General features: G+C 39.8%; 2 protein-coding genes across 4 annotated transcripts in view; one reads left to right on the forward strand and one right to left on the reverse strand.

Moving 5' to 3' along the window:
• Positions 1-3,742: 3,742 nt before the first annotated feature.
• PPAT (phosphoribosyl pyrophosphate amidotransferase) overlaps positions 3,743-23,296 on the reverse strand; it is a 42,742-nt gene continuing 23,188 nt past the window's right edge. Inside the window, exons 2-11 of the mRNA XM_054294099.1 lie at positions 13,331-13,397; positions 12,320-12,526; positions 11,636-11,748; positions 11,381-11,526; positions 10,049-10,121; positions 8,588-8,739; positions 7,235-7,362; positions 6,767-6,988; positions 5,905-6,025; positions 3,743-4,675 (exon numbers count right to left, since the gene is read on the reverse strand). Coding sequence (XP_054150074.1) covers positions 4,509-4,675; positions 5,905-6,025; positions 6,767-6,988; positions 7,235-7,362; positions 8,588-8,739; positions 10,049-10,121; positions 11,381-11,526; positions 11,636-11,748; positions 12,320-12,526; positions 13,331-13,397 — 1,396 coding nt within the window. The 3' untranslated portion in view covers positions 3,743-4,508. The remainder of the gene's footprint in view (positions 4,676-5,904; positions 6,026-6,766; positions 6,989-7,234; positions 7,363-8,587; positions 8,740-10,048; positions 10,122-11,380; positions 11,527-11,635; positions 11,749-12,319; positions 12,527-13,330; positions 13,398-23,296) is intronic.
• PAICS (phosphoribosylaminoimidazole carboxylase and phosphoribosylaminoimidazolesuccinocarboxamide synthase) overlaps positions 15,687-23,296 on the forward strand; it is a 41,360-nt gene continuing 33,750 nt past the window's right edge. For all 3 annotated transcript variants that reach the window (XM_054294065.1, XM_054294073.1, XM_054294081.1), the window contains exons 1-2: positions 15,687-16,075; positions 20,566-20,652. In XM_054294065.1, coding sequence (XP_054150040.1) covers positions 15,688-16,075; positions 20,566-20,652 — 475 coding nt within the window. In that variant the 5' untranslated portion in view covers position 15,687. The remainder of the gene's footprint in view (positions 16,076-20,565; positions 20,653-23,296) is intronic.

The following is a 23,296-nucleotide window of genomic DNA, read 5'->3' on the forward strand; positions in this document are numbered from 1 at the left end:
AAGGTTAAAGAGTTGAACAGGAATAAAATGGTTATGAAAATAGTAATGTAATTAAGGGTAATAGTAATTTGGACAATTTGAATTAGAACAATATGAGGCAATAGAGACAAAGAGTTCCGGATGTCCGGGTACCTTTTTCTGGGCAGCACGAGCCCGAAAAAGGACACACGTTAACAGAGGATTAACCCTTAAAAATAACAACTTGTTGCATATTCATACATTTCACACATGATGCATAAATTCCATTCAAATACAGGATTCTGTCTGGTCATCGTCAACTTCTTCCTCTGAATCCTCACAGCGCCTCCGAGGCAGGAAGAAGTTCATTTCTTCTGATAAGAGGGCAATAAATTCTTTTTCTCTGAAAGATTTAGCTGTCCTGTGGCTGCTCTATCGCTGCAAGTCCTTTCTTTAAAAAAAGTATCCTACATAGCATAGCTTCTATTTTAACATTTTTTATAACCTAAAACTATACTTACCACACTACTTAAGAGAATACAGCATTACTTTCTAAAACAACACATATAATATTCATTTTAATATTTGCGAAAAGCCAATCATAAAATATGCATTTTTCACATGCAAGAACCACACACCAGACACCGCCTCACTTTAACGCTTCAGTCGAACTACAACGGTGTACTACAACTACAACTACACCGCCAGAAAGGAGAGGAAAAAATAAATTTTTAGGGGAAGACCAAAACAACAAAGAGGAAAAAACAAGAGCCATGGCAGAGAATACACAGCTCTACCACGCCTCAGACTGCAAAAGGTGCAAAGCTGGATTTTTGACTTGTACTGAGGTAACTTGTTCCTCACGGTTACAATTTCATTTTTAAAGCTGGGCATCACTGAATTGATAAATTCATTAACACAGCTTAATTAATTAGTAACTCTTTCAATGGAATTGTGAAATATGAATCCTTCCTTCACAAGCAGAAACCCCCAACACGTGAACTTTTGGGGCACTGCTCGTGCTGATGCCCGTTTCTGCCCCGCAAGCCCTCCCGCCAAGGTCGGACCAGTGACCGGACGGATGCAGGCTTTGGTCCCCGCTCTCGTCTTTCAGGTTACCCCGTTTGGACACGGACAGACACGGGGACAGACACGGACCGGCAGCTTCCGGCGCTCCTCGGGATCCCCGCCCGCGGCACTTCCCGGTGCCCTCCTGGCCCCGCCCCAGCCCAACAGCGGCGGCGCCTCCGATTGGCGGGACGAGTTAATGCCGCGCTCTCATTGGCCAGCGGCCGTGGTGCCGTTTGGGTACGCACTAGCAGCGCCTGCTCCGCCAGAGCCACGCGCTATTGCTTCCTGAGGGAAGGAGAGAGGGAGAGAGGGATAGCGAGCGCCCCAAAGCGTTCCCCGCTGTCCCCTGAAGACATGGGAAAAGTGCTGAAAACAAATGCAGATGGCTCAGGCGAAGGGCAGGGTTCTCCCCCTCACGCTCACAGTTCACTCGTCTCGGTCGCCGTGTGTCCTCCCCCTCCGGCCCGGGAGGTGGTACGGGCCTTCCTGCCGGTGGGACCGCCGTGGGCGGGCGGGCGGCGATGTCACGTCCGGGCTGCGGGGCGGGCGCTCTGCCCTGCCCGGTGCTTGGAGCGGGAGGGTCCTGTGCCGCTCCAGGAGCTGTCCCTGCAGCGATCCCTGACTGTCCTCAGGGGCGGCCCTGCAGCCAGCCCATGCCCGGCTCCCGGGCGGCGAGCGGTGAGCGGCCGGGGCTGGGCTTCCCCCCGGATGCGATTCAGGCCGGCCAGCGGGGAGTGAGGGTGATGGCAGCGAGAGCCGTGCTGGGGGAAGGGGCACCGGAACTGCCCTGGGGGCCGCGTGCTGATTTAATGACACAAAGTCATAGAACCATGGAATATTAATGATTGGAAGGGTCCTTAAAAATCCTCTACTGCCAGCACCCAGCTGCGAGCAGGGACACCTTTCACTGGACCAGGCTGCTCAATGGACCGTCCAGCGCTGAGCACTTCCCGGGATGGGGCATCCACGCCTTCCTTGGGCAGCCTGTGCCAGTGCCTCTCCACCCTCACAGGAAATGATTTGCTTTGCCTCCGAGGCGCATTCAAGGTGTCATTAAAAACCTCTACGCATGGTGCCGGTGTTGCCTCACGGAGAGAACGAGAAGACCACAGCCATTTTTAATATTTGCACGGGAGAAGTTAGACATCAGCTTTCTACTGTTTGTCACATTCTCTAAGTGATAGTTTGGCACAGTTGCACATTGGTAATAGAGCAGGAATGGTTTCACAGTAAAATATTAATGGAAATAGCGACACCTAAAGCCAGAGTTTTCTTCAGCACACTCACTGGTGTGTGTGTTGGCTGTATGTGATTGTGTCTAGTAACCTGAAGCATAAATCCAGCTGTCAGAATAGAATGACATTTAAAAGTATCTCCTCTTAAGATTTTGAAAAATACATAATAAAGATTTAGCATTGCAGTGCATCCAAAAATTATAGTGTTCACAGTAGCAGACAGAATTTCCTTTCCATAATGTGGAGAGGGGGAAAAGGCAACAGGACTAATTTTTTTTGAAATTAGAATTATGCGACCCAATGATCAAATCACATTAATTAGTGATAAAACAACTATTAGGAGACTTCAAAAATAGCATTTTGTTCAAAGCACATTAAAGAGAATTTGCACAAGTTTCATTTCCAGTCCTGTGGACTATTTCAGACATACAGACTTCTTACACTGTGCATCTAAATGTTTATCTCACATATAAAGGGCTCTTTTTTGTATTTGTATTTGATGTATTTGTAATCTAAGACCTCAGCTTAGCCCTTCTGAAAATTATTTTCTTTTGATGGTGGGAAATAAGAACAATGAAAAATGTTCACAACAGTTTTCCTGGTTTTTTCATACTATTTCCTGGTTAACCTGGAAGAGGGGGTGGTCAGTGTGCAGGCCTGTTCTGGTTTTGTCCAATTTACTGTCCAGATGGACTGTTATGGTTCTTTTAACAAACCAAACTTGCTAATTAGAAGAGATCCACATACATCCCCCAATATGCAGGTGCTGATGAAGCCCCATGCTCATCACATCTAGGTTCTCCTACAGGTTTGGCTGCAAGTAGGTTCTGATTCCACTGCACAAGTCACAGTCCTGACTTCATTTTCAAAGTAGGACTTTAGTGTTGTGATTGTCAATGAGGCACAATTGCTACAAATCCCACATAAAACTCCCTTTCGAATTTAATCAGCAATCTTGTAATTCTCAACTATATGGTAAATAATGGGAAAGGAAGAAGCTGTTAAACTTTTCTATTTATTTTTTTTTAACAGTGCCACAAACAATTATAAGGCCAAAATACACAATATTAAATAGAAAATCTAAAATTAAGTCGCTGGTATTCGGTGAGAAAGACTGAGGTATACAAACTATTTTAAAAATTGTGCGGAAATTTGCAATAGTTATGAAAAGGTGCTTTTCCATTTTCAGCTAGTGGTTCATTGTCCAAGTGATCTTCCTGTATACCAGTAACTGTAATTGTGACCAGCAGAACACATTGTCTTTAACAGCTAATGGTTCTTCAGAACACTTGAATTTTTTTAAACATTACATTTATTCTAACAGCAGTAATGTACTAAAATAAGACTATAACCAAAACAACTCATGATCTTCCTTTGATATATCGTTTTTACTGTTAAGTATGGAAAGTTTGTGGTTTTTTAGTTTACTTTGGATGTTGACGAATGAAAAGTACACTTAGAAATTGTCAGACATGCCAGAGAAAACAAGGCATAAAACAGAAAAAAGAATGGCAGTGCCAAGTATTTTTTAGTTCTTCCACACTATATTGGCAATTGATAGAAGCACAAAAGATAATGTAATTACATGACTTTAAAACAGAATTTTAAAGTTACAAAACTAGAGATCTTTTTGGCTGAGCATTTCCCTGAGTCTTCATTTTTAAAAATCATGTCAGACATCGTATGCATAGGATCTGTTACATAGGCCTCAATTAAAAAAGGCTGTATGCAGAAGTTCGAGACTTCTATTCTTAAAAAGCCAAAGCAACAACTGCTGAGAAAGCAATTTCAGTCTTCAGAATCTGGTATTTGTCCTAAGGAGAAAAGCAAACTTCAGATACTTTTGCACTAAGACTTTGATAATTTCAAGTTACATCATCACATGATTTGTGCTTTGTGAACAAGTCTAATGGGGGAGCTTTTAGGGCAAGACCAAAACAACAAACTTTGGGACTTCTACATAATTTAAAATCCTTTGGTTTTTATAGCCTTTTGTGAGAAAATAGAAGGCACAACTGTGCATCAAAACTATATGATTTTGTATTTTAATCTACTTACATTGTTTTCATCAGCACATTGGACTTTCTGTAAGTCTTTACTTAAAGATGTGTTTTAGTAACAGTAATTAGGTAACTGTCATAAGGCTTCTGTTTGACCTAAATGCAAGAAGGCTATGTAGCAAGAAGGCATCATTGAAAAAGGTACATTCAACAAGGTATGAACTGATGTCCATCCCCTAAAAGTTCACCATTCTAGCTCAACGGGATATTCTCCAGTGAGACACGCTGTGCAATGACCAAGCTTTCCAAAGGACTTGTCGGCTTTGGGATTGTTGTCTCGCCTTGCTTTGATGCTTTCTTGCACAGATGATACCAGCCCCTCCACAGAAAGATAGACAACACTGTCTGCTCCTAGAGGAAATAAAGGATCAGGAGTTAAAGCTGCAATATTGTATCAAATGCAACGCTCTTTGGAAATGCAGTCACATTATCATATAGTTTATGAAAGAGAATGACTGAAAAATTTTAAGATTGTAGTATGCCTTTCCCTTCTCAAATGCTTTATGCAGGGAGCAGACTCACTGAAATGTAGAGCAGACTCACTGAAATGTAGACATAAGGTTCTGTTGGGAACAAAAATGTGACACATAAGTGCAAACACAGAACCAAAGTCCAGAGTGTATACTAAGACTCCCTGAACTCCTTGTAGTCTCCCAGAGTTAACCTCAGTTCAGGTCTGGAAGCAGATGTGTGTGTGGCTAGTGCTTCCCAAATCTGAGCACCAAGGACTACCAAGCCTCTGGGACCAGGAGGAGGGGAAGACCATCATCTTAAAAAAATCATGCAATTCAGGCAAATTTTCTAGCAGTAGGAATGTTTGATAGCCTTTTCATACCATTAGTTTTCTATCCTTTGCACTCATGTGGTGAATACTACTTAAAAATGAGATCCTACAAACTTGAAATATTTCCCTACACCTTCACAATAATTTGGGGGAAAAGATTCCATCACACTATTAGAAATGAAAGTAAGTATTTAACACAGGAAATCGGAGTTTACAGTGGAACATAAACTGTCAATCTATCTTTTGTTCTGCTGCAAACACGACTCAAAATTTCAGGTTTTTAACATTCTTAGACTGGTTTAAAACATCATTTCTTTCAAAGTTAAATACATAATGCAGTTAAAATTATTTACGTAAATGTCAATTTGTAGATGTATTTTTATGAATATCTCATGCAAGTGAAACTACACCTGCTTTTCGTTATAGGACAGATTTTTCACTGCTTATTTTCTTCCTGGTATTTTGACTGCAGTAGCTTCTTTTTGTCAAGTTTCTCCTAAGGAGCTTTAAGTATTGGGAAGCTTTGTTGTCATACTTCATTTGCAACTTATGCTGATGCAATTACTCTAATACTTTCTATTGTTTTGACAAATACAGCTCCCTAACTATGTTAAAAAAAAGTATGTAGCTGAATTGATCCACAGACTACTCACAATGCAGAAACCCAGCTTACCAACCTTACAGTTCTTTAGTGAGTTTTGCTTGGTGCCTTGATATGTTCTGCTTTACTTTGAAATACATCATAAAATACAGTTGACAACTCTAACAAGAGGAAAAAAAAGAAAGTAGCATTTACCTATATAGTTTGCAAGATCACGAAATTCAGGTCTGTTGGCAATGAGTTCTTCTTTTGTTGGAATGTTTATTCCCATGTAACAAGGAAATCTTATAGGAGGTGAAGCTACACGGATGTGTACCTGAATAAAAATAGTTTCAAAACAGGCTGATATAAGTTGATGGTCAGGAGATAATAGCAAAGTCTCAATTCTACACAGTGATAATGAACAGAACACAGCACTGCACAGAAATCCCTGAAGGGTTAGAAGGAAGATAATGTGATAAAGTTTTTATCAGATGCCAACACAGCAGGAGAAGGTAACACAGTTTTAGAACTTTTTTTTTACAGTATTTCCTAATGTTCTTAGAAGGCTCCATCCTGATTTTACTTCTCATGATGTTCAATTCTTGATAAACAAGTTTCAGCTTTCAAAATCAAACATTATACAGGACATTTTTGCTCCAGTGACTGACTTGCACATTATTTTGCTTAAAAAAAAAAATCTTTATCAATTAAAAAAATGGTGCTCTGGCGACTTAAGATATATTTACAGTATATGGTTGTACTCTTAGCACTTCCACAAGTCACACATCAGGAAGACTTGGTTTTCTGATCTTAACTGATTTGTATTCCATTCTTTTTTTATTTGCCAGAGAGTGCTTTGTAAGTGGAGACCTGTTCCTGTCACCCCAATCACCCAAAAGTCACACTCATACAAAAGAACCTTCCTGACCCATCTACACACTAGCCATTGTTTTTTTCCACATCTGCCCTTTTAAATAAAGCAACAATGCACAGTAAAATGAAGTCAAGCCCCTGTGCTTTAACCTCCCACCACCTTCCATTTACATCTATATTTTACTGACTTAAATTTCCTTACCTCTTTGGCTCCTGATTCTCTCAGTAGTTTTATTATGGGTGAAATGGTATTGCCTCTCACAATTGAATCATCAATGATAACAACTCGTTTGCCTTTAAAATTATCAGACAGAACACCAAACTTCTTTGCAACACCAAGCTGCCGTAACCTCATATTTGGCTGGATAAACGTTCTCCCTACATATCGATTTTTACAGAGCACTTCAACGTATGGTAGTCCACACTGCAAACAGGAGACAGTTAAACAGAATTAATACAGAAGGACTTGTTATCTCAGTTACTGTTTTTTAAATGTAGAGGAGTAATGACAGAAAAAACAAGGCAGGGGACTCAACAGGAGTAGCCTACGTACTGAAGATATAGAGCTTTTTCAATATGCAACTCTAACAGCCAACATCATTGTAGTCCATTACAAAAAGAGATGTGTATAAAAATGCTTGGGGGAAAAAAAGAACAAGATAACATTTACCTTTTGAGCATAACCAAGAGCTGCTGGGGTTGCAGACTCTGGAACAGTGCTGACCAGGTCTGCTTCCACAGGTGCTTCAATAGCAAGCTGCTGCCCACATCTTTTGCGGACTGAATATACCATCTGACCTACAAATAGAAAGAAGTGTTTTTCTTGGTATGCATGATTCACACTTCCTCTCAGTCTTCTGTATGAATTTCTGTGTCAAGTTGCAGGCATAGAAGTCAGTCAGAAAAGTTCCAGAACTAATAACCACTTCCATAAAGTCATTTTTTATTTCCTGACATAATGTCACATTCTAACATTCACATTCGTATCACTACAGGGAGAACTAAAATCTAGTTTGCCCTAATTGACTAACTAACTAAGGGTCCTGTGGATGTTACAAAATCTATCTGCAGGAGGAAAGAAATAGAAATGATGCCTTCCTGTCCATAACATTCATATTCTATTTTTAGACAACTTTTTCCAACAGACAAAATTTATGCAATCCTCCTGTCTGCTTCTGTCCACTTACTGACTTTGAATCAGATGGCAAAATTCACCCTGAATTTTGTAAGGGAATAAGGGAACTCAAAAGCTTTTAAGGTCCTACAAAACTTGCAACATGGGAAAGAACTGGAAGTATTGTGATGAGATGAGGCATAGCAAAAGCTACAGCAGCAGTACCAAGGAATGTGAGAAGAAATGATACTGAAGGGTAAGGTGATTGTGAAAGAAAAGGAATTTGGGGTGAAACTGGCTTTATGAGGGTGGGGAATTGTACTGAATCAATGGATAGCATGTCCCTAGAAAGCAATGAAGAGGTTGTTTGCCAGGTATGGGAATCCTGGCTAGTATTTTGAGAGCTTCTATTGAAATAATAATAAAAGCATTACACTGGCAATGCCAAATACTTAGATAATGCACAGATTTACAAGTTAAATTACAAACATCTTCCTGAAATGACACTTATTGCAAAGAAGAATATCAAAATAAAGGTATTTTCTAAATCCCATTTCACCAGTCTATTTTTTAAAATGTTTCCCATGAACCAATAAAGTGCCTTTCTTCAGTCTCTCACTTTTAAAAGATCTTTCATCTACCTTAATCATGTTCATGGCTCTTTTCATCCCTTCCAGAGGAGTATGAAGGCAGCCTCTCTGAGGCTGTATCCACATCCAGAAACAGGAGGGTGATGTTCCATGCTCCTCCTGATGAGTTTTATCTCAAAACCTTTGTCAGCCCATTCTGTCCCAGCTGTGCTCTGTAAGCTTATATCCAGTGGTACTCCACTATGAACAAGAGTCCCTGTGCTCCAGGATAACATCTTACACTATTTAGGGAAGAGCTCTGTATGTAACATTTTTGTACCTTCAAAAATACTGTCTGGTCTTGCAAAATAAACGTATTCAAAGATGCAGAATGCTGATGGGTCTCCTTCAGACCTTCGTACAACATCCAGTGTCTGGACATCATGTCTGGATATTTTCACAATCTCCCCAGGAAGGACCTCCCGATAGTACCTTGAAAAAGAAATACAGAGAAGTTAGAAATGTCCTCAAGCTGGATAATGATTTTGAATTACAAACAAGAGTCAACTGACAAGTGAAAATGTTTTTGAACATCCTAACATGACAACTTACTTCTATCTTAGGATTTGACCTGAAGCATTTTAAGACCGACATGCTAAGACAACTGACTCTTACTAAAACTAAAGTCTGAATTAACATCCAAAAACAATACACTAAGTAAAAATACTAAACTTGGTACCAGAGAATTATGGTACTTGTCTTATGTGTGAGACATAGTGTACATAGGCTTGAGATTGAATATATTTTAATAACATAGTCCTGTATCAATACTAGAGAACTTTTCTATGAAAGCTAATAAACCTTACAGTACAAGATAAGAAATATAACCAAGAATAGAGGTGGTACCCAAAATAATCCTGCCTCACGAGCCAAATCTAGAGAAATTTCTGTCTAGAGATGACAAATAGCTACCCTCAAATGACATAAAGCTGACTAGAAATGTACCTTCTATTTCTCAAATCTGCAGAACTAAGGAATAGTTAGGTTTAAGTATGGAATAGTTTAAGTATATTATGTTAAAGTGTTTAACCTTATTAAATATTTTTCTATATTCTTTACTGAGTCCCCAGGTGGCTATTCTAACATCTAAACCTATCTCAAAATATTGAAATATTCTGGACATACAAATCCGAGGTAAGCAAATCTGTGTTTATTCACTGGTCAGATACTAGCAGTAGCAAGCAGCACTAGCTACTGAAGAAGTTTAGGCAAAATTGCTTTATTGAAAACACACAGGATTCAGCTGATTGTCCTACACAGTGATCTTTTCTTAACAGAAATTTCAAAGAAGTTTCAGAAAACAGTTAATTTTTTTCTAACAAGGAGGTCAGCTTACCAAACAGCACATGCTATAACTCAGGTTATTTCAGCCTGTGAACTACCAGTGTAACTTTTCTGTAGGTGAAGAATTATTTTGTAATGCAACTATGCTGCTGAAAATTAGGGCAAAATGAATAAATTATATGGGTAATCAGGTATAATGCAACAAGTAAGAGGCATTTGCTTTCTGATAGTAGTTGTCTTTACTGTTAATTTCTGCACACATAATTCTTTTTTTACAATCATCTGTTTGAGAAAATAAACTGGCAAAAACCAGGTTTAGCAAAAAACATCCCCCACAGCAAACTAAACCTTGGTGTCTTCATGTTGTTATAATTATGATATTTGGCAACTTGGGATTTAATGTTTAATCACTGTCTAAGGAAGAGTTTTCAGATAAAGTAAGAATTAGGCCACTTACTCTGCACCAATAGACAAAAAGCTGCAGGATTCAGAAGAAACAACCCATCCTTCTGTTTCAGTGTTATCTTTTCCTGAAGTAAAAGATTTCAGTTAGAGTCCCCAGTTTTTGTTACCATGACCCCCCAATCACATTTTTGCTGCAGTATTTGGTTTGCTATGGTTTCCAAGTGTGCAATTAAAGACTATTGTAATTTCTAACTAAAATAGCATTCCACTGTTTCCACCTTTCCATTATTTTAAAAAAATCCCAAACACATCCACAAAATAAACATCATAAACCTGTTCTAGGCAGAAGTGGAGTAACAGCATTATATTCACAGCTCATGAAGAGAAACAGTTCAGGTAACTACCTTTGTTATCCCTGCACTACTTCAAACTTTTCAAATCCTAGTTCAGTGACTTTAGATAGACATAATTACTTTTGTTGACACAAGAAAATCCTTACTTTCCCTAGGCTGAATAGGTTGATAAATGCTTTTGATTACAATGGATGCTGGATTGAATTCCAATGAGTTTTGAGAGTCACAGCTATAGGAAAGATATAATTGTGTCACATAGGGTAGGAATGTCTATATGCTTTAAAAAATCTGGGTAATTTTTCTTGTGGTTAAAATTACTCAGTTTTCTGAAGATATGGAAGAATTCACTGCTTTGCCTTTGAATTATTTTAGTTTGCAACAAGTGAAGATATTTTGTTGATATAAGTGACAAGTGGAGAAAATTGTTGATTTGCAGGCTGAATGGGAACACAAGGAATTTTTCCCATAAACTGCTTGTGTAATGGTCCAGTCACTACGTGTGACAGGGCTGCTTGGAATTCAGAGGTACATTGCAAGTAATCCAGCACTTTTTGCCCACCTTACTATAGGAGAAAAAAGGAAGAAACCAGACCTGTTTTTAGACATTATCCTGAGCAACTGGTTTTAAGTGGCCTGGCTTGAGAAGGGATTCGGACTAACAACCTTTAGAGCTCCCTTCCAACCTCAACCCGTCTGTAATTCTGTTCATCACTGCTTTCTTGTTTAAGCAATGAGAATTATTTAAATTGTATTACAGTTGGGATGCTTAACTGTGGCTATCATTAGGCTATCATTATTCCCTGTATCTGGGACTGGAAAATTTGCACACTTCCTATAGATGATTTTTTTCCTTGCCAACTTTTTTTTATTTTTCAAAACTCATTTTTGCATATTTCCACTTACACCTCAGTAAGTGTAGTTTTAATTACCTATAACAGTGATTTCAAGCATACACTATGCATATATATATATATATAGAGAGAGAGAGAGAGAGAGAGAGAGAGAGAGAGAGAGGGACAGAGTGTGTTTACCTTTCCCATTCATGTCCCCTACTGGAATAAGGCGACCAATGCAGAGCGGGCGATTCCCATACGGATCACGTACTGCATAGATTATGTCTTTGTGCATAATTAGCAATGAATACGAAGTTGGAGTTTCCTTCATTAAGTTTTTTATTCTGGAATGAGACATAGGTGAACATGACTGTGTGCCACACAAGCAGCTGCACATCACGCTGAGGTGCAATGGCTGGGGCTGAGTGTGAAGCCCAGGCTCCTCACCCTCACCTTGCCACCCAGTCGGCCGTGTCGTCGTTCTCCAGGGGAGGTGTGAAAGCCAGCAGCTGGGTGATCAGCTCGCTGTCAGAACTGGTCGACAGTCCCACACCGTGCCGCATAAGCTTTTAAGACACAAGCCAAAAGTGTTACCAGCATTAAAAAACAATCTCACATCACAGCGCTCAGGTTTGAACCTAACAACACCTTGGTGCAAAGAACAAACGTTTCACAGTGCTTCAGGTGATCACTGCATAATAATGCCAAATTTCTTCCAATAAACCAACTATATTACATGAGGTCAGACAATCTTCTGTGCTAGCACTACATTTTTCCTTCTTCATCTCATTCCTTTGCTCCACATGCAACCAAAATAATGCCACCAATATTCAGGGCATAAATTCATGTTTGGGTGATTAAATTCGCTTTATGCATGCTCTGGGAAGAGAGTTCAAATAGAGAGGAGAAAATATGAAATTGCCTATAACAGATCCAGAAAGAGATATCAAGGCAGAATCCCCTTCACAGGCTTTTTTTCCCCCAAAATGATTTATTTTGATTAGTGAGCTCTTTTATAACCCCAAAAAAACCAAAAAAAAAGTTTGGTATTAAGGAAAAGTCACAGCAACCATATTGCTCATTTCTGCCTCACACTCAGAAAGAAACAATGCCTGAGTCCCCAAAGGAGGTACTAACCTTCCTTCTGAGCTGTGCAGCATTTGTTAGCTCCCCATTGTGTGCCACAGCAATCTTCCCATGAAGAGTCTCTACAACAAAAGGCTGGCAGTTCTGAAGCTCAGAAATTCCTGAGGTGGAGTACCTCGTGTGCCCAATACCAAGGTTAGAAGGGTACAGCTTCTTCAGGCTGTCTGCACTGAAGACGTGGTTTATAAGGCCCATTCCCTTTGGGAGAAAAAAAGAAAAAAATGTTCAGTTGGTTTTATTTTCCTGGTGACTTTTTAAGTTCTTCTTCTGCTTAAAGCTGATATAGTAGTATTAATGGAATTTTAAGAAAAAGGCAAATAACCTGAAAGATATAGGAAAGAAAGAAGCTGAGTAGGTCACAGTGCTATATCACTTCCATTTAGTCCTGTTTTTAAATAAAGCAAGCTACATTTTTGTGCTGAGGATTTTCATGGAACAATCTATTCCCTGACTAAAAATAGATACTTTTAAGTCTGTGCTCATTATGTGTCTTATCCCCCGTGATTCTCTCAGCTCGAGAAAGTCCGTGTGACCTTCTCAGGCCTCCATTCTGCCTTAGATTCTGTTTATTGCTACCTATGGGTAAAGTAGTTGCCACTTCCTTCAGTCTCCTAGTGTAAGCATTACTCATCCATCTCCTTGTGCATAGTCTCTAACAGTATTTTTTTTCTTTTTAAGATCAAGAAGAGCATCGATGCTCTTCCAAATCTGCAGAGTTAACAGAGTGCAGGGTGACTTTGGTAAAAAGTTTTTGAGACATCATTGGATGCTCTGGGTAACTTCTGTGTGTCTGTCACTGTATGCACAGAAACACCTATCAGGACAACATTGGCAAGTTTGTTTTAAGGATACACTCAAGACAGGTAACAAAGCAAGATACTCTGACAAAATCAAAACAGCCCATCAAGCATGTTACTTTTTCCTCTAACTACACTGTTTCTTACCAGAAACTAACTTACATGCATCTCAGTTAAGAATACAAAACATTTATTTGCATTTTACCTTGTGCACTTTGAATGCCTGGGATGACTCGCCATCACTTGTGACAATTCCAGCGCTCTCCTGGCCCCTATGGACAAAATACAATTCACATAAAGCACTGACATGATTATGAAACACTTTAACATGCAATGGATAGATTTTTTTAATGGCATTTTAATTTGTTGTTTGTTGTTTTATTTTACAGACTTATAATTGCTGTGTTAATTGCAGGTTTCTTGCTACGCTTTATTTCAAGACAGTTACATAAGGTTTGTGCCTAAGTCCACTAAATTTAGTGGGACTCTTCCCACCAATACGTAGTGGCTCAAGCTCTTAATGGACTTCAATTTCAGTACAGGCATAAAGTAAAAGCAGATGTTTAATTGGAAAAGTCATTTTCAGAGGCATAATGGTCTAGCCGATAGTACTAGGTCCTATAATGCTACTCTATTTCTGCTTTGGATTGTCAGATGTTATTAAAAACTGATGGTGTTGCTTAGGGGAATGGATTGTCTTCTCCACTCATCACCTGTGCAGAAGCTTTTGCATTTTTGCACTTAGGCAGACAAGCTGGCATTTACACCTCTAAAAGCAACACAGACCCTCCGATGAAAGCATCTGAGTGTATAAACCTAATGTTGGGCATCTCAGCTTCTGAACTCAGGCAAAACAAGTCTGATGATCAAGTGTCACTGCAAATGGAAATACTTCTCTTAAGTACATCAGCCTTGGGCTGGCAGTTGTGCTTTGTTGAGCAGAAGAGCTGATTCAGCTGAAATACATGTGTTTTCCCTGTCCTGCTGCCTGTCTTCCCCAGCCCTTCCCCGTGCTGGGCCCCTGGATGTACCCCAGATCCCCTGATGCTGCCCTGCCCAAGGCAGGCAGAACACTGTGCACTTGCCCACAGTTGGTAATCCAGTCCTTATCCATTGAAAAGGTCTACTTTGCAGACTGCATTTTTTTTCTTTTGTGAATAAGAGTGCAGGCTGCTCCATCTCCCTTTAAAAGACTTCCTGAAATAAGGCAGTGTTGCCTACAACAAAACTGCTGCTATATGCCTGCCTGTGCCTGTAATACTCATCAGGACTTTGGTGGATGGGTGAGCTCCTGCCCACTCTCATATATAATAATGTCTGAACAGGAGAGATATTTTTCTTAAAAAGGGAAAGACAATTAATGTCCTATTTGTGCACTGGACTTAACTCACTTGAAGGCAATGGAATTAGTTATTACAAGCAACAACAGAATTGGGCACAAAAATCAATAGAATGTATGATAATCTCCAACTGACATGCTCATTATCAATTTTCTCCAGTTCATAAAATCCCCTCATTTGTTACTAATCCCAGTTGGATGTAAAGCAAAAATTTTGAAGAATGCTTGCTTACAGAAAGCAAAACAAACCAAACTTCCCACACATCTGAACAAATTTACCCGTTTAGTGACACAGTTCTCTAAAGAAAATAATCAGAGATGTGGATGTTCATAAAACCATTTACTTTAACTCGAGAAGATGTTCTATCTATAAATACGAAGACTGTTAGTAAGATTTAAGGGTTGATGCACTGCATTCAGCAACTATAATTGCAATGTTAATATTACAGGGAGTTTCCATTTTAATACTGTCATGGTCTCTTTAAATAGTAACTAAATCACTAGGAAGAGAGAAGCAGAGACCCCAAGGAAGGCCCTGGCCAAGGCGTTGGATTACATCTTTCACTTAGCACTGACAAAAGGCATGGGATCTCAGTGTCACTACCACAATGCCTGCACCACTTTACCAGCTGAGCCAGACTTGAAGTATGCCAGCTGCTATTAAAACATCAGCGATATGCAAAACCTGTCTCTACGGCCCGCATTCAGAGGCAAACAACGCATAGAGAAGTGAAGATGTGGGGCAGGACGATCCCGAACCCGACCCCTGTGGGGAAGGCTCGGTCCCGCGGCCGGGCCCCCTCGGGAGCAAGGGCTGCCCGGGGCCTCCCGGCAGAGCCCAGGCCACAAGGGGTGTGTGTGTGACGTTGCTTTGTTTTGTTTGGTTTGTTTTTTTCCAAAGGAACGAAACAGGCTCTTTTTGCTTCTTTTCTCACACCCTAGTGCCCCCACTGACTCCCGAAGATGAGTCACAGCAGTGAGCCCCGACCCGGCCCGGCCCGGCCGAGGAGCCCCCTCCCCGCCGGCGGAGCCGCTTCCCTCGCCCGGCTCCAGCGGCGAGCCTGCTTATTTGGCAGCGTCTCAAGTTACTCCCCTCAGGCAGCTTGAGCCAGTAAAACTAGATCCTTTCATCTCGGCGGAGCTTACTGACAACCAGCCGTCTGGTTTCCTAGGAAACAAAATCTTGGCTAGAAATAGTGAATCATTTCCAGGTCACTTTCAACATGGAGAGTGGAGCAGGGAAGCATTGGACTGAGGAGGAGGTTAAAGCCTTGTTAAGCGTCTGGTCAGAAAAAAATATCAGAAAGCAACTGCACGGCACTCTGAGGAATAAAGGAATATTTATCTACATTGCTAAAAGGTTGCAGGAGTTGGGAGTGTGCAGGGACTGGAAACAGTGCCGTGCAAAGTACAAAAACCTCAAGTACGAATACAGAACCGTTAAATATGCCCACAACTCTGGGGATGTCACTAAAACCATGAAGTTTTTCCATGATCTGGATGCCATATTGCGATATGAGCCTGTCACACAATTAGCAGCAGAAGAAAACGGCAGGTGTTCTGCGACTGAGACGCAGCTGAACACAAGCCCCACAACAGACAGCACGCAAGGTAAAGAAAAATATTTTTGCTTCTATTTTTCTCTCTTTGCTTAAAACCCAAAAGGAACAAAACCAAAGCCTGACTTGGCTGGCGCTGGAACAGAGGCTGCTCAGCCCCGGCAGCGCTGTTAGAAGTGACTGGATGCACGCCTCATGCAGGGGAATAAAATGTTAGCACCCACCAGTGTCGAAGTCTGTAAATACAGCGTAATTCCAGCAAAATTACACTAACTGCCTGTATTGCAGCCTCGGTGAGTACTTGCTAGTGTCCAGGCTCCTGCACGGGGTGGAAATGCTAAATTCAAATAAGCTGCTTTCCTTCTCTATGCCTTTCATTCACAGTACTTTGGAAGCAGATTTTGTAGAGCTCCAGTTCAGATGCAAACATAAAGAAAAAGAAGAGGTTGAAATTGTCAGTGTTGTAAAAATCGTTATTTGTTGTGATACAAGTGAAATTTAGATTTTTATTCTTATTTCTCATATATATATATATCAGTTTGATATTTGGGTGTGATGACTTAAGGTAAATTATTTTATAAGGAGTTTTATTAATAGTCAAGAAACACATGTGTGATAATCTCGTTAAAAACTCTAGTTTAGGAGTGAAAGTAAAAATTATCATATTTATCAGCCTGTTTTGCGGCAGACCAAGTGAATAGAGCTGGCTTTATTCTGAAGTGGGTTTTACTAAATTATTTGCATCTCTTGTTTTATTCAACCTTCTCTGCATATGCATTTAAGCTCTGCTTAACATTTCATTAGGGTCAATCTGCTGTTTGACATCACTCAAATCTCCTTGTCACATCCTAAATGTCACTGAAGCAGAAGCCTCAATGATAGTTAAAAGTACCAAAATAAGATGACTAAAAAGAGAAATTAAAAGCTTAATTTGTTCCCATGGTATGTAGCAATTTACATTAATTTTGTGAATATTTTTTAAGAAAACAAGAAACTCAACATTATTGCCAGGGGTCATTGTCAAAGGCATATAAAAGAGCTGGACATTGAGTTTGTCCTTGTACCATTCCACATCTCCCTCTACAATGCTGCTTTACAGATCCGAGGAAAAGAAATTGCCATTTTTCATTGTCATTGTTTACCTTAACAAAAAGCTTGACCTTAATTTGTCATCACTATCAAAAAGCCTCTAATCTGTCAAAGTCACTTCAAATTAAAACGGCAATTTTATAATATCGTAATGTGCTCTCTGCACTGTGAATTGCAATCAATTTTTAAATTTAAACTTGCAGAAGTGAGGCTAATAAAAGCTGATACACTTTGAAGACTACATGAAATCAGGATAGCGTCCTACATCCGAGGATCTGCCATTAGATTATCCTCTGTGTTTGGATGTAGTTTGCACCTGGTAATCCTAATTCTCATCTGCTTTAGGCCTCTAGCAAATTTAAATCAGCAAAAATTAATTTCAATTGTGAATCCCAAACTATAGTATCTATAAAAATAATTACCCCTGGGTGAGCCATGCCTTGTTTTGAAGCACCAGGACAGTCTGGTTTTAAACCTGGTATAATTAAATATCTCTCTTGATTGCACAAGCACTTCTGATACTACCTCCAGAAAAATAAAAGCAAACAAGTTTTATTGATAAACAAAAATTAAATGCAGCTAACTGTAATAATGCAACACTACTGCAAAAACTGAAATGCAAAGATTTTGGCAACAACCACAAGTGAGCCGCAACAAAAGCACACTAAGATAGAAATGTGTCCTGCAGCTATGCAGAATGCATGCATACATCCACCACAAGGGGCTGAGGGAACAGCTGTGAGATCATCAACTTTCTTATTTAAGAATGCAAGTCAAACAACTAACACTGTACTAGAGGCCCAGTCCTGTTCCACCTGCAGTCAGAGTCCGGTGCTGCCCAGCCCAGTACTTTGAAGAGCACTTGTAAGGCAGGACTGGCATCAGTGGCTCTGCAGCTGATGCTCTCCAGTCCTTCTGCAGGGACAGAGCTGCCAGTGTCACTCCCACAGAGGGAAAGGCAATTCCTGCACAAGCAAAGAGCCCCCTGCTCCTGCCCCAGCAGCAACTGCAGGCCCCCTCCTGGCTTCTCCCTTTCAAACACAGTGTGCCGCAGGAGAGCAGAGAAAAATGGTCCCTCGCTTCTTTTAAAAGAGGCAAAGACATCTTGTTTTGAGGGGGCTGGAGGAATCAAGGATGTCTAGGTTATGGCTTTGGTAGCAAGAACAAAATGCTATCAGCAAACTAAAACCTGTGACTAATAATACGTGTCCACCATTAACATCTTATTTGATTTTAAGAAATCAGCTGCTATACTGATTTGTCTTTTTAAAAAGCATGACAGGGGACAGGGAATGTTCCCAAATAATTCACTGTATATTTACCATTCTGCTTAGCCTCAGTCTCAACATTCTTATGCATGCTTAATGTAAAGATGCAAAGCATGTCTTTACATTATCTCAGCTACTGGGAGATTGCTGGGAAGGGGGAGCAACAGGAAGGAAAGAAAAGAGACTACTTTTTTTGCAGGACTGAATGGTATTTCAATAGTGTTCCCCTGATGACTTTTCATACGTGGTAGAATCAGTTTTCTTTTGAAAGTGTATTTGAAGTGTATTTGAAGAAATTGTTCCTGAAAATATTAATCAAATCTGAGAAGGGTGTCTCAGGACAAACCTGGCAACAACACATACCATTTCCTAGCTTGTTCATGAAAAGATAACACTTTATGCATAAGCACATGCAGAAATGTAAGCCGTGATGTTCATGCTGCCCTCCCAAAACACATTACAGAGGCAGAGATGTAGCTTAAATAATCATTAAGAAAGATACAAGTCAAAATGTTCATTTCTCTTCAAGTACAGTTTGTGTGTTATTGCACTAATCAACAACCAAGAAAATCTATGTGATGGTGCACTATGAAAAATGGTATCTTACATTAGAGTTCAAATGAGTGACCTTCCCATTTTGTTAATCAAGTTAAATCAAGGATTAAAAAACAAAATACATTATTTTAAAAAATATTTGCCTAGTTACTAAAGTAATTTACACTTTTTATATTTCTTTCTTTATGTTTAAATATTAAGGCACTGGTCACCTTGCTTGACCTTCACTTTACCTCAGCAAATGCAGAAAGATTATAGCTCAGCAGAAATGCATCAGCAATGACTGGCAGCGAACTCAGCTACTAAAATGCAGGAAGATCTTTCAGAAATGCTGACATAAAAGTGCCACTTATACATGGTTTTCCATATCTGCACTTTTTAACATGTCATTGACAGTATTTTATATAGTTTTTTTAAACAAGTGTGCAATAATTTTTTTGAGTAGCTTTTGTGGTATAGTAATATCTTTTTGTGGTAACTGTTCTTACTAAAAATAAAAGAAGTTTCTCTTTTAATGTAACAATGTAATTAACCTTGTGCATGCTAGTGCCTATGGCACACTCAGAAGCCTTCCAGGAGAGAATTCATTCTCCTCTCCCTGGTTTGCTTTGCTGCTCTTAAGCAGCTGAAATGCCAGTCCTGTCGCTGTGGGTATAAGCAGCATCTCCTGCCAGGGAAGGCAGGCAGGCAGCTGGGAGCAGTCAGAGACCAGGCCACTCATCTATGAGTCATAGTGAGCCTTGCTGAAAGTCAGGAGCGTTTAGGATAATGGTTTCAAACGCATTTTCCGACGTCAGGGTAGGAGGTTGCATCCTAACCACACCTCATTACTGCTCCCCGTGACGATCTACCGCAGAGCTGCGAGCTTTGATCTGGGTGCCCTGCCTGGCTGGAGCTCACAGAAGCTCAGCTCCCGCACAAGGAAGCAACATTTCAAACCTCCTGTCAACGTGGTATGTAGAAAACAGCACACAGGACAACTTACAAGTCTGTACTCTGTGAAAATCTAGCTGGTTCAGAACCTGACGCACATATGCTGCTTTTTATACTTACATAGCAATTGCTATAATGCTCCCTTTTAAACAAATGTAGAAAAGCTATGCTGGAAAAGGCTAGACTTAATCCTGTCAGCTACAAATATGCCTGCTGTCAAGTCACAATGAATATGGGTTCTCTCCCCATACTCTTAATGAATTCCATTGATTTCCAGAGCTCTTTGCAGAACATCCTGATTTTCTTCACACTCTTCTAGGAATTTAATTTTGTTACATAAATGGATTTGTGATTTTATGAATCTGTCTGCAAAGTCTGCTTTTATTTGTATGTCTCTTACTTTACATTATTATTTACCCTGAATACTGAGTCAGAAGAGCATACAAGTCACTAGAATCAAGTCAGTTTCAACCAGAATTTTTAAAAGCATTTCAAACAGGCTTCATATATAAGACATAAAATGATTTGCCTCCTATAACTCATAGGGACAGCTAAATTAATTTAAAATTTAATTTAACTACAAATTAAGTGTCGAGATTTCCAAGTTAAAGATCTTCTCATAGTGTATGGACATTTAAATTTAAACTTCTAATTTAGTCCGTACCTATTTTTCATCTAAAAACTCTTTCTTTCCCAGGTGAAATACCAGTTTCTTTAGAAGATGATGAGGATGCTCCAGGAGATCCACTACTTTTTATATCTCATGCCAGACCAGTTCAACTAGGTATAGTATGATGGTACAGAGAGATCAAAAACTAAAATCAGCATGGGTGTCAGAGCACTTCCTGATAGCCTGAAAGCACTGTCATTGTGTTTCTGATCAGTATAGCTTCAAGGCAGCCACACTCTGGCACCATCCCCGTGCCAGAGCACTCAGCAGTGTTGTGCATCACTAGACACTGACCACTGTATATGATGTAACACCTGCATGACCCCATTTGCATGCAAAACACATCCCATGCTATAGCTTAATCATGATAAACTGCAGTAACCACAATAATTTTGTTAAATGCCAGTGTAAAGTATGGCAAATGCTAGAGAGGTACCCATGTCCGCTTGTGGCTTTTCCCTAGCTCATTTTCTTAAATCATGGATACTTCAAGCAGCATGGGTGAGTGGTCTGAGCCCAGAGAGAGATGCAGAGCAATCCAGACTTGCAGTGGTCTCCAGCATAACTTCAAAATCACCTCTCCAAGCAAGGAGTGGTCAGCAATGCTTTAGTCCAACCACAGAACTCATTTAGAAAACGTCCTACTCTAGTAGTTTTGCTCAGCAAAGTTACAAAAGCAAGGGCATAAATATGGCAAGAGGAAGAGCATCCTAGGTGTGAGCCCCTTCAAGGGGAAGCTACAGGAAATGGAGAAACAAACACATTTTAGGCAGATTGAAGCAACTGATGTGCTGATACATTGCCTGGATGAACAGCAGTTGTCCTGAATTTCCTACATGCTCTTTCTATTTTTTATATACCCTCTATGCCTTAGTATACATTTCAGCCCAGTTACAACAATTTCCATTACAAAATCTGCAAGGTGCCATATTTAGGAAGAAAACAAGGCACAGGCTAAGCCTGTGGCTATAATGTTACACATTACACTCCTCCTGCCTGGCACAGAAAGAAATTAAGGAAGAGACCTTAATGTCACATGGAATTTATGCACATATAAAATACTTCATGCATATGAACAAAACATGCAGAAAGTGTCTGGATCAAATTTTACAGGAACATGTTTTTATTTCTCAGCGCTCAGCACACTGCCAAGCAGAAAAACCTTCAATTCTAAGGAAGCTGCTTTCACAAAGTCAGCAAAATAACTTCAATTGCATGGGCTCTCAAGTATGTACTAGTACTAAAATGCCCTCCCCCAGTACCTCCTCTAGTCTGTAAGATTCAGGCACTATCTCAGAAACCACTGAAAGAAAAATGTTGACCCCTTTGTATCTATAATGCCTAATATTTTAGTTTTATTTCAGCAGATTTTTCAGGTTTGAGGAAGTTTAGAAGAAGATTAAATATGGAATAAATGCATCTTTCAGATAAAAAAACCAATGTATATCCTGCTTAAACATTTTTTAAAAAACAAATTAAAATGCTTTTAAGATATTAGGAAAATTTTTGCACTGCCCACAACAACTTTGTTTCAAAGCAGTTCTTGTAGGCAGGATATTTTGAATCAAAATGTTTTTTACATGGAATGAGAAACAAACAACACACTATTTTTCACTTTGCACACAGCAGAATAAGCGAGCAATACACCAAGTCACCAGAACTCATTTGAACTAATATCCACAACCAAAAGTGAGCTCAGTTGGAAATGAACTGACTAGTGAGAAATACTGGCCTATACAAAGAGTAAAGAACCTTCATTCCTCCCAGATGCCCCCGTGCTCTATGGCTTTGGCTGGGAAGTGTAGAGAGCACCTCCTTGCACTCTTTGTCTTGTCATCTTCCCTAGGCCTTTCCTCTCTGGCCTATCTGATGTCAGCAGTTATCATCTGTGGCAGTTCCTATGGTTTGATTCACCAGTAAATCAGCATTTTATTTCACTCCCTCAGGAAGAAATGGAGAAAGCATAATTGATGTGCCACCTGAAAATTACCCTTCTCAACTACACTGCCTACGAGCTGGCTGCTGCAGAGTCCTGATTAACCCAGGACTATAAGGAAAAAAAATATATCTGTTACAACAACTTATTGACAACTAGAATGAATTATGGAGACTAGCGAAGAATGGCTTTATCTAGGACAAGTTTGTCCCCAGACAGGTTGTTATAAATGTGCTCCACTGAAGCTCTGTGCACAATCAAGGGTCTGATACTATTGCCATCACACATCTCAGTGGCTATAAAGTATCAAACCCCATCATCTGGTTTGCTCTTCCAAAAAAGGACACTGATAAAAGGACACTGCAGTATGACTGTAAAAACCTGTCAGTTACTGTGCATTTTCATGCTGCTTCATGTGATCATGCCCTGGAAAGAGTTTTGGGTTTATTTGGGGTTTTTTAGTTATTTTTTCAAAGCTTTAGAAAATGCATGAGAAAACCCTTTCCAAACTAATCTTATAACCAAAACAAAGTCTTAAAGAAAATTCATAAATAGAAACAACGAAACATTAAAAAACTAAAATATATAATATTTCAGTGTTTTAAGTTATTGCATGGGTGGCCTCATAATGTTCAAAAATAAAGTAGACTGGAGAAAATGGAAAAATATCTTAGTTATGCAGACTAAGACAACTCACACTGATTTTTACTAAAAAAACCCAAATATTTTTGATTGATCTGCCCTGAGAAAGATGCAGGTTCTGTGCCATGAGAACTGGGTTCTAGCCCACAAATGTTTTACTTAAGCAAAAGTCTCCATTCC

This window comes from Melozone crissalis, unplaced genomic scaffold (genome assembly GCF_028551555.1).
Source record: "Melozone crissalis strain CALT ecotype California unplaced genomic scaffold, PUWL_Pcris_2 ptg000006l_1, whole genome shotgun sequence".
Lineage (NCBI taxonomy): Eukaryota > Metazoa > Chordata > Aves > Passeriformes > Passerellidae > Melozone > Melozone crissalis.